Genomic DNA, 10,194 nt, shown 5'->3' with positions numbered 1-10,194 from the left:
ATGCTGTGAAGTTTTCAAAGTATGGTAGCAAATATAGATATAGAATATATATGATATTAATGAATTCTTATTTAAACATGCGATTCATGCATCATAAGTAAATATAGGACATTCAGTGTTTGGCACCTTGTTGTCAATTTGAGTTTCAATATATTTGGCATCATAAAAAAGGGGTGCATGCAGTTGTTATTATAGTTGAATTTCTAGTTTGATTTCATGGGCTCTATGCAAATTTGGCATGTGAAGATTGGATGAATGGTGTTTTTTTTTTTTTTTTTTTTTTTTTTTTTTTTTTTTTTTTTTTTTTTTTTTCTATATGTCTCGTTGATCGATGTTCTGCAGTGGGTTTCCCACGACTTGAAAGTTGAGACTACAATTATAATGTTTAATTTCTCTAAGAGGGTTCTTGCTTCTTATATAGATGTATTGGTCAAGTTTAGCCTAGTTCTTTTAACCGTATATTGTTTTTAGGAGAGTAAGTTAGCTACACACCCTTTACTGTGAAGGAATTTGTGTTGCATACAAACATGCTTCGAAACAAGTCAAAGACTTGCACACCACTCTAAGAAAAACAATTCCTAATGGGAGTAAATACAAGCTACGTATTGTGTATTAAAAGGAATGATTGACATTTGATTAGTTTTTGTCAAATAAAGGAATTTAAAAAATAAAAATTATGTGTCAAATAAATAAAGATTTATAAAAATAAAAATTATGTGAAAAATTGTGAGGCTACCAAAGTTAATGTGGCATAATATGAAAGAGTCCCAAAAAAAAAAAAAAAAAAAAACAAACAAACAAACATCTTTGGGTATTTTATATTATTATTATTGTATATAGATAAATGCATTATACAACTAGATAAATTATACTAGATAAATTATACTATTTAAATTAAATTAAAAAAGACAACATTATCTGCGTAGAATTATTATGTGTCTGCATGTCTCCCATAATTAGAATTAAAAAACCAATCGGATTTAATCTTTCAATAAAATTTTACTTAATCTTTTATGGGGCCAACTAAATTTGATTTAAGATATTCTTATGCATGCATACCTATGATAGTTAGTCTATGATTTTTGATGTATTCAACCTCTGAAAATTCTCAAACAAAATTTTGAAAAACCACCACCGATAAAATTTGTATTAGTTCTTTGCAATGTGATCCCAAACTGCATTTGCAAATGTGGGACTATGATGTTAATGAACATAAACTTACATTAAGCATGCGCGCCCCGGTCGTGCAATGTGTTTTCACTCGAGTTGGTATCTAACAATGGTCGTGCAAACTAACGATGATAGTACAATTATGCCAATTTCAAATAGTCATGTCGCATTGACCCCCACCCTCAGTAGAAAGTTTAAAAAATAGAACTCAAACCTAAAAAAGAAACCTAAGACGAGGAAACATAACTTTAGGTTCTGAGCCAAACAAACGATAAATATGTACGGTTATTAAGAGATCTTTACTTTACAGTAGACAACCATAATCTTTGTCCCGAGCCAAACAAACTATAAATATGTAGAACTTTTCATCAAAATATAAATAAATATGTAGAACTACTTTATAGTAGACATAACCATAATTTCTGCTTCTACAATCAAGGTATCTTCAACAAGAAACCCCTTGGATGCATCCTCAAGATCCTTTCGTGACAAAAGTTGCGAAAAACCCCAGTCGTTACATGAGGCAGATAACCAGTGTTTAGCTATGAGGGGGAATAAAAAAAGAGAAAGCTTATAATATAGGAAAGTAAATAAAAGAGAACAAAAAGCACGTATTTCTCGCTAGAAAAAAAGAAGAAAATGACAAATATAATTCATTAACCTCTTTCTTCTGCATGTTCATTATTAATTTGGTCCCTTATCCGCAGCTTAAAATCCACAAAAATTTTGTAATCAGGTGCAACACAATCTACTGAGTCGAGGAAGACGGAAATTGCTTTGGGTGCTTCATTATAAAATCCATTGGGATAAATCAGTATTTTCCTGGATTCAATAAAAAGAGTTAAAAAAATAATAGTTAATAAGTTTTGCATTTGGCAGTGGTAGCTTTCCCTTTTATAACAATAAAAGTTTTAACTTCTAATAATAAAAATACCATTTTAATTCTCCAACAACATATACTTGAGAAGCATATAATACTCTATCCTTTTGCGAAAAGTTTTCAATCTTTCAAGTCATAATTCGATTGGGAGGTTCTTTTATCATGGTAAGACACTCTCGTTTTGCACTACGTTCATGAACAAAAATCTCCACACCAAATACACAACAATCATTGACAAGGTATCCATTTGAAATAACATTGAAAGAATCAAGAGGGAGAAATTTGTCGAAACCCATTCAGTCTTTATGTCATGAAATCTTCTAATTGCCCCTTCAACATCTACAAATTAAATATATGGCAAACAATTAGTCTAGTACCGAAACACATTTCTTAATATTATTTTACAACCGTGGTAGTTCATGTGAAAGTGATATTATACTAAACTAATCTATCACCCTCAACAAGTTATGGAAAAATTTTAAAAAATTGTTGATTTGGTAGAATTTTTTGCATAGCAAATACATATGCATGTTATGCATATGTATAAATTATTAGAGAGCAAACCTTGAATGGTCAAGAACTTGTCCCGTATCTGATCATACACAAACAATTTGAAGCTGGCATTAACCTCCCATCCCAGAGGAGATTTTTCTGTATCAACAATTGACAAATAAATGGAGATGTGACCAGCCCCATTCATTTTCTCATTTCCTTTTGGATAGAGAGACAACCTCCTACAAAAGAAGACATGGTAGATAATAAGGCTCAAATTCATATTTTAAGGAACAAAGAATATTGAGGCATTAGAATCCACCATTTGTGGCCGCCAACTTCAAATACACCAGAGTCATACTTTTCAACCCCAGTCTCACACAGTAAAGAGTATGACTGTATTTTTAGTAAGTAATGAGCTGGCCGAAAATGTCTTGCCATTCTTGTGATTGCTGCAATACATTAGGAATATTTAGACACAATTCTAGTAAATATTGGGCAGCCAAAGTATGATTTTTTTCTAATAATTTAAGAATGAGAATTATACAAAAATTCAAAAATAAATTAATTAATACATGAAAAATAAAATTGGTGGTTTATTCAGTGTTAACAATAAATTATAATAAAATAATTGATACATTTTTTGTTTCTTAACACATTTCAACTCAATCATCAATAAAAACATAACTTGATATTCCATTAGGTCCTAACATTCATTTATGATTGAATCTGTATTAAATTTTGCAGCAATGTCTCTCAACTCTAAATTCAATTACTACCCTAAATTATCCAATTTGAATAAAATTTTGACGTTATATCCTATTTAACACCTAATTCCAAACCCCCAAAATCAAAGAGATAGAATACCTTAAGAAAAAAAGAAAAAAAAAATTGAATTGTTAAATGACATTGAGAGAAATATATAATTTTAAGAAAATACAAAACCAAACAATTTGACACGAAAATTGCTCTTTTAATTCAACTTTACAGAAACTTTTTAAGATTTTGTTTTACTCACCATATTTACAGAATAAAAAAAAAAAAAATTGATTTTAAGAGAATGTTTTGTTTCTCATTTCTCTAAGCCATATTAGCACCCAAACATACAGACATCTTATAAGTGAAATTAGTAAAATAACTAGTAAAATCAGGAAAAAAAAAATTAACTCTTCTGAAAGTTTAAGTATCTTTCTAATCAAGAAAATAAAATTATTAAAAAGATTGTTCAAAAAAATTTATTTTTTCCGAAATGAATTCAAAAGAGAGAACATGTATGGATGGGAGCGAGCAATTCGAGGTACTGGTGGTTCGTGGATGAGTTGACAACCCTTCTTAAGGTAGTTAACATTTTCGTTATAATAGCAAGACTTGATTTTAGGTAATTATTAATTAAAAAGATTTTTTTGTTTTGGAGGGGAGCCAATGTTGTGGGCTAGTTACTAATTATTTCCATTTTTTTTTTTTTATATCTTCAGATTAAACTTAATTCTTGAGAGGGACTTAGGAGTAACTTTTGGAAACTAAACTTTAATTTTAATTACCTATACTATTGAAAAAACTATGCATACAATATGAAAAAAAAAAAAAAAAAAAAAAGAAAAAAGAATTAGAGGTTGGCTACCATGGCCCTTCTTGGTCTAACTGGGGTTCTATCCATGATTTTTGATCTCTTTCTTTAGTAGTAGTAGTAATAGCAACAGCAGCAATAATGATAACATAAGAGTAGTAGTAGTAGTACCAACAGCAGCAATAATGATAACATAAGAGTAATAATAAAAATAACTTATAGGATTTAAGATTGTTGCAAATGAAATCTTATAGTTTCTCTGGTTTCAATTATTTTTTGATGGACTCTAGTCTCAAATTAAATATCGAACTTTTAAATTATATCAATTTAAAATCTAAACCTTTTAGGTTTGATCATACGATTTGATCTAGGGTATAAATTCATACAATTTTAAAAGTATATAATTCACTTTGAAATTAATTAAACTTAGGGTTTAATATATCAATCTATCTATATATATCTATATATATAATTTAAATCCTCGATTGGAATTTTGGCATGTCACACTTTTCTTTAAATGGTAGATTATATAGTTTCATATACAAACTAGATTATAATAAATGGTTACAAATATTTACCATAATTATCTAAATTTCATATCTAGACAAAATAAATGAAAAAGAGAAAAAAATTATATTAAGTTAAACTCTTCCATGTATTGCATGGCTGGTTACCGACTACTTTTAATGTATAACTGCGCTATGACACTATATGAGGACAAAATGGGCTTTTGCCCTTTTCAGGAAAATTAATTAGCCTTTTGCCCTTCCTCCCAAACTAAATAGGGAAATGCCCCTCTTTTGAAACTTGACTTATGGATTTGGGGTGGGGTTTTGGAAGGGTTCTTTTCTTCCATTAAGACCCTATGCCATCAAAGAGTTCCAACGTAAAGTAGGCAAGAAAATATGAACCTTTATATTGAAATAAAATAAATAAAATACAAAAAATAATTGTCTCAAATAAACATTCAAGAACGAAAAAGAACATACCGAATTCGCCGGACTTGTTTTCCATGAATTTGGGTTTTGCTTTGTCAAAATCCTCTTTATTTAAAGCTATTGATAATATGCACTATTTATAGAGGGATGTCAATAGGATTGTGTGGTCCACAACAATACCATACCACTTTACACACGGAACAGTACGTGTGATCGGTTGGAAGGAAAGAATAGAGAAGGGCCGAGATGCAAGAAAAAAGAAGGATCTATGCTTAATTTGATTGGAGAGAGGAGAAGAATTGGAGGATTTGGTTTTCTTTAAGGAAGCATAAAGAAACTATTGTTTTTGAACAACGATGCATAAAGAAACTATGATAGTACGATGTTTGATCAAAGTTGATTCTAGTGGGTTTCGCTACCTCTTCTTTTTGTCAAGATACCTTTTTTTTTTAGTCAAGTTACTTGTTTAAATCCACTTTGAATGCTCGGATTGGTGCTAAAACACAAGAGGTTGTTCAGACCCCCAATTAAAAATTACAGCTAGATAGCTTTTACCCTAACTTATACTAAGTGCAGAACAAGAGTAAATAAGTGCAAAGAACCGTTAACACTACTCTAAGCCATATTCATCCATTATCAACAATAAAATTAAAGCTTAAAGAGTAGGGAAGAGAGATACAAACACATGATAAGACTGAGACATGTTATCGAAGAGAAAACTGAAGAACTCGGTGGAAAACGTCTCCGCGACCCTCCAAGTTGAAATTGATCCACTAGAGAATAAAGTTGGAGTACATGAATTACAAAAGACCCTCCAAGCCTAGTCTACCTCATGTACTTGAGCCCTCCAAGCTCCTGCTACCAACTGACTTCTCAAAATCTTGTCTTCTCTAGCTTTCAGGATCCTGCAATTCAGCCCAATTGCATCCACCAATGAATGGCTCATTCCAATACTTTCTAGTAACACCAAAATCTCACTTTACACTCAGAATGGGTGTGGTAAGTGTTTGGGCTATCAACCTTTTAAGGATGTAGAGATGGAGAGGTAGGAGTTGAGGAAAATCATAAGGAAGTGTGTAGATGATTGTGGTGTTGGAAAAACATAGTTTGTATCGCATACAAAACATATGCAGCGGAAAATTAACCGATCTACTTCATTCGCAATTGATAACATGTTTTATGTAAATTTCAAAATTTAAGAATAAGAGAGCATAACTTGGTGTGGCAAAATTCAAAACCAAAGATTAGAAATAATTAGGAACACTTTTAATCTTCACTCCAATTCCACTTTTGCCCAAGAAGTGTGGTCTCTCAATCAGTTTACACGTATGTGTTCAAGGGAGAATAAGAGAGTGGCTCACACTCACATACACACCATTTCATGTATCATATACATTACCAAAATTCTTTATGTTTCTCTCCTTATATATAACTGATTATCTAATTGGGTTAGTCTTTTGGACCAATCCAATTGGGTTTTAATATGTGGCTTGGATTGGGACCAAAAGGGACAAATAAGACACTAGCTCCAATGGGTTTTGGGCCTTTTTGTCAACTCTTAACAAGCCCAAAATTACGATTAATTATATTTAATACCACTGTATAAATACAATTGCACTCTAGGTCTTATTAATAAATTATATCTCAAGACTTTATTATACATCCAACTCCTTTATTAAAATATTTGTAGTAATACAAAATTATAAATGTTGATTGCCACTTTGAATATTACTACATCTTATTCTTGAGTACCCAGTTTAATCCTGTAAGTTATTCTTCATATATTTATGAAATCCAATTTTATAAATATATACTTTAATAACTTCTTACTAAAGTAGTTAGATCTAACATTCTGAATAACCAAACTCATTAAACTTATCTAAAGATAATATTTTATGTCCGTTAAGAGATTATGAATTCCATCTTGAGAATATATGTTCCTTCAACATTAAATATGACTACCCAACATACTAAGGTTTTGATCATGGCTTTAGATCTCACTCCTGATATATCAAAGCAATCTACACTTTATGATCAGATTCATTATTCTCTCATAATTAAGAATTGACGTAAATAGAAGTCGTGAGATTTATTATTCATTTGATAGTCATTAGTAGAATAATAAATCTCATAACGGTCTAGTTTAATATGTTTTAACACTTAAAACATATCAATATATCAACTAGAAGTCTCTACTTCCATGATCAAGACAAATTATCTTCGTTGATATGTTATAATCTTCCCAAATGAAGTGCCCAATTTCATCATCGACTACGAACTAAAATTTTGAGTTTACAAAAAACTTGTGATTTATATTTTCTATGATTAAATCACATACTATGCATCTCATGAACGATATGATAATGTCCAAATATTCCTGTTACCATTATTTTAGATAATAAAAAAAAAAAAAACTTTATTAATCACAACATAATATCATATATAATGTCATACATAGCATTATACAATAGGATTTAAGGGCACTAATCCTAACAAGTGGGTATAACAATCTCTAACTCTCAAGTGTGTTTTCTAGGGTTTTTTCTCTGAAAAGTACTCATTACAATTTGTGGGTAATGAGAGTATATATAGTGTGGCTGAAGACTTGGTAAAGCAAAATACAACTTTTTGCCAAACAAAAGTTTTGCGGGTCCTTCACGGGTTGGCCTTACCCGCGAGACAGTAGCGAAAAATCCAGCCTAGCACGACTCTTCATCTTCTAGTCATGTGCTCTACACATGGCTTTTTTCGCGAGTTGCTTCTCGCGAGGCAGTTGCGAAATCCATTTGTTCAACTTTTGAAGCTTGATTCTTCACCGATCTCTCACACTCATCCCTTACAATTAATCCCACATACATACAGGGAAAATGATTGAAGAAATTACAATCAAATTTGGCACAAAATTAAAGCCAACACAGTATAGTTGGAAATCGCAACTTTACAATCTCCCCCTTTGGCTATTCTGTGACAAAACCCTTAAACAGACTCTAAACTTAAAGGTGAGTTTGAGAACATAGGCAAAACTCACTCACACCTAATTCTAGAAGTTGTGAAGCACTTACACCATATACACTTGTATCTTGAAACACTTGCACATAACAACAAAACTTCATTAAGCTCAAGACAAGTAGAACACAAGGCATGTACGATGAGCAAGTAAAAATGTGATCAAGGTATTAATTGAAAAGTATAGCATGAAGCATATCTTGATCAAACATGAACAGTCATTAGGAAATGACTACAATGACCATTTATCAAGTAAATGATCATCTAGACACGCAATGTAATTAAGAGAAACGCTAAAATCAATTGCATGTCCAACAAACATATGATGCATTAAAGAAACTAAAGCTAAGAGCATTAGAAAGCAATAAGCATCAAAACGGTTATAAAAACCAAAATACAAAATAATACTAAAGAAAACTAAGTTTTAAACTAAAGTACTTTAAAGCTTTAAGTGAAAGCATTGTAAAAATCCAAAAGCTATAAAAACTTAAAGTAAACTAGAAACCACAAAAATAAACCAATGTATACTAAAATTTGCTACTTTGCTACTCCCCCTCAAGCTGTACTCCCCTCAATCTACTCTCCTTGTTTAACCGGAATGGCCAAAGAGATTAAAATGCATCGGACTTCGAATCTAACTCCTACTCTGATTTCCTCATCATGTCATCAATTTAAGATGAGAGGATAGTGATTTGGCCTTCAAGGTATGCGAATTGAGATGTGGAGTAGTTGACGTGTGAAGCTAGCATTACATGCATCTCTTCGTCCCTTCCAATTAGATGATCAAGGCGATTGGGTGCTCTCGCACGCGTTTGGGATGAATGTTGTGTAGTGTCCTCTAGAACTGAAGTGAAATGCTCAATTTCCTTTTCAGTGTCTCCTCCTTCTTCATCAGCATCATCTCTTGGAATTTGAGAGACACCAACAGTTAGTTCGAGGATATGAGCTTTGCTTCGGATGATGGTTTACGCACTAATAGGATCTTCCCTTTGCATTACTTGAAGTCCACTTGGAATCTTCACCCTTGCCCTTAAAATAAGAGACATGACAAGGCTTGGGAATGGTAGAGTTACCCTTGATTTCCTTTTTGTGATACTTTTGATGAAGAGATGATAAATGTGACCACAGATGTTGATCTCCTTATGAATGAAGAGATCAAATAGGAATATGGTCTTCAGTTCTGACAAGTTCTTCAAGTTCTTCACTAGGTAGAGGTTGAAGATCATGATGTAGGCTCACATTTTTGGGGTGAACGTAATGGTGTGCAAGGCCTTCTTCTTAAGTTGTCCACCAAGGATTTCCATGAGGGGTTCTAGTTTCTCCCTTCTCTCATCATATTGTAGAGATGTGTTTGGAGTCATCGGTTGAATCTCCAAAACATCTTACATTGATTCCCTTGTGATTGAGAACTCTCTCCCCTTTAGCCAATAGTTGATGTGATCACTTTCCACAATGGCATTTGCAAAGAATTCTCGAATGATATCTTCAAAAACATCACCCATCAGATTAAGCAACTTTGTCCATGTCCTTTCTTTGAACACATCTGGAATGAAGGTACCCTTTAGGGAATCTAAGTCCACAATCCTTTCTAGAATGATTGGGGTCTGTTTGTAGTAATCATTAAAAGCCATATGAGCATCATCGTTTCGGAATGTATTCGAGGAGGTGCGGGGATGCTTTGAAGGCTTCTTTGTGGTCTTTTCTTAATAGGAGACATTTGCAAAATAAACACAAACATAAAGAAACAAAGACATACAAACAAGAAAACAAACTTGATTAGATAAAAGTTAGTCCACAAAAAACAAACAAAAGTCCTAAGAAGAACATAAAAGCAAGCAAACAAAGTCATAAGATCATGTTTTAAGTGCTAAAAGTCTAACAGGGTTTACCTAACATGAGTGAATTTCAAAACATGTCAAGTGATCAAGTGTGTGCATCAAGTGTGCATGTGGTGTGCATGTGAGATACATGAGCAATGCATGACAAGGCATTCATGGGGCAAAGTGTGTGAAACACACAACCAATGTTTAAAGCATGTTAAGAATGTAAAAACATGGAAATCCCCAAAATTTAATACTCATCGGAGTCCAAAACAACGAGAAAATGTCATTTGGGCATTTGATCAAACACTTAGAGTGCAT

General features: G+C 32.2%; 1 protein-coding gene across 1 annotated transcript; it reads right to left on the bottom strand.

Annotated features, from left to right (window-relative positions):
• Positions 1–2,104: 2,104 nt before the first annotated feature.
• LOC126722252 (uncharacterized) lies at positions 2,105–9,684 on the bottom strand. Its single transcript, XM_050425409.1, has 6 exons — positions 9,440–9,684; positions 8,806–8,956; positions 5,099–5,180; positions 2,865–2,994; positions 2,615–2,784; positions 2,105–2,389 (listed from the first exon to the last, which is right to left on the bottom strand). The coding sequence occupies exons 1-6, from the start codon at positions 9,682–9,684 to the stop codon at positions 2,211–2,213; spliced, it is 957 nt and encodes a 318-aa protein (XP_050281366.1). The 3' UTR covers positions 2,105–2,210.
• Positions 9,685–10,194: the final 510 nt, after the last annotated feature.

Source organism: Quercus robur, chromosome 4, assembly GCF_932294415.1.
Source record: "Quercus robur chromosome 4, dhQueRobu3.1, whole genome shotgun sequence".
NCBI lineage: Eukaryota > Viridiplantae > Streptophyta > Magnoliopsida > Fagales > Fagaceae > Quercus > Quercus robur.
The sequence above is the reverse complement of the archived record's forward strand: the minus strand, read 5'-3'. Positions and strand labels throughout refer to the sequence as shown.

What these genes read in the sequence shown, in the direction of transcription:
- LOC126722252 (XM_050425409.1), bottom strand. Translation starts at nt 9,684, where the DNA reads ATGGCTTTTAATGATTACTACAAACAGACCCCAATCATTCTAGAAAGG. An exon ending in GAAGGGACGAAGAGATGCAT is followed by an intron (nt 5,181 to 8,805) that starts GTAATGCTAGCT and finishes CTCTATAAATAG; the next exon opens with TGCATATTATCAATAGCTTT. An exon ending in CAAGTTCTTGACCATTCAAG is followed by an intron (nt 2,390 to 2,614) that starts GTTTGCTCTCTA and finishes TTTAATTTGTAG; the next exon opens with ATGTTGAAGGGGCAATTAGA.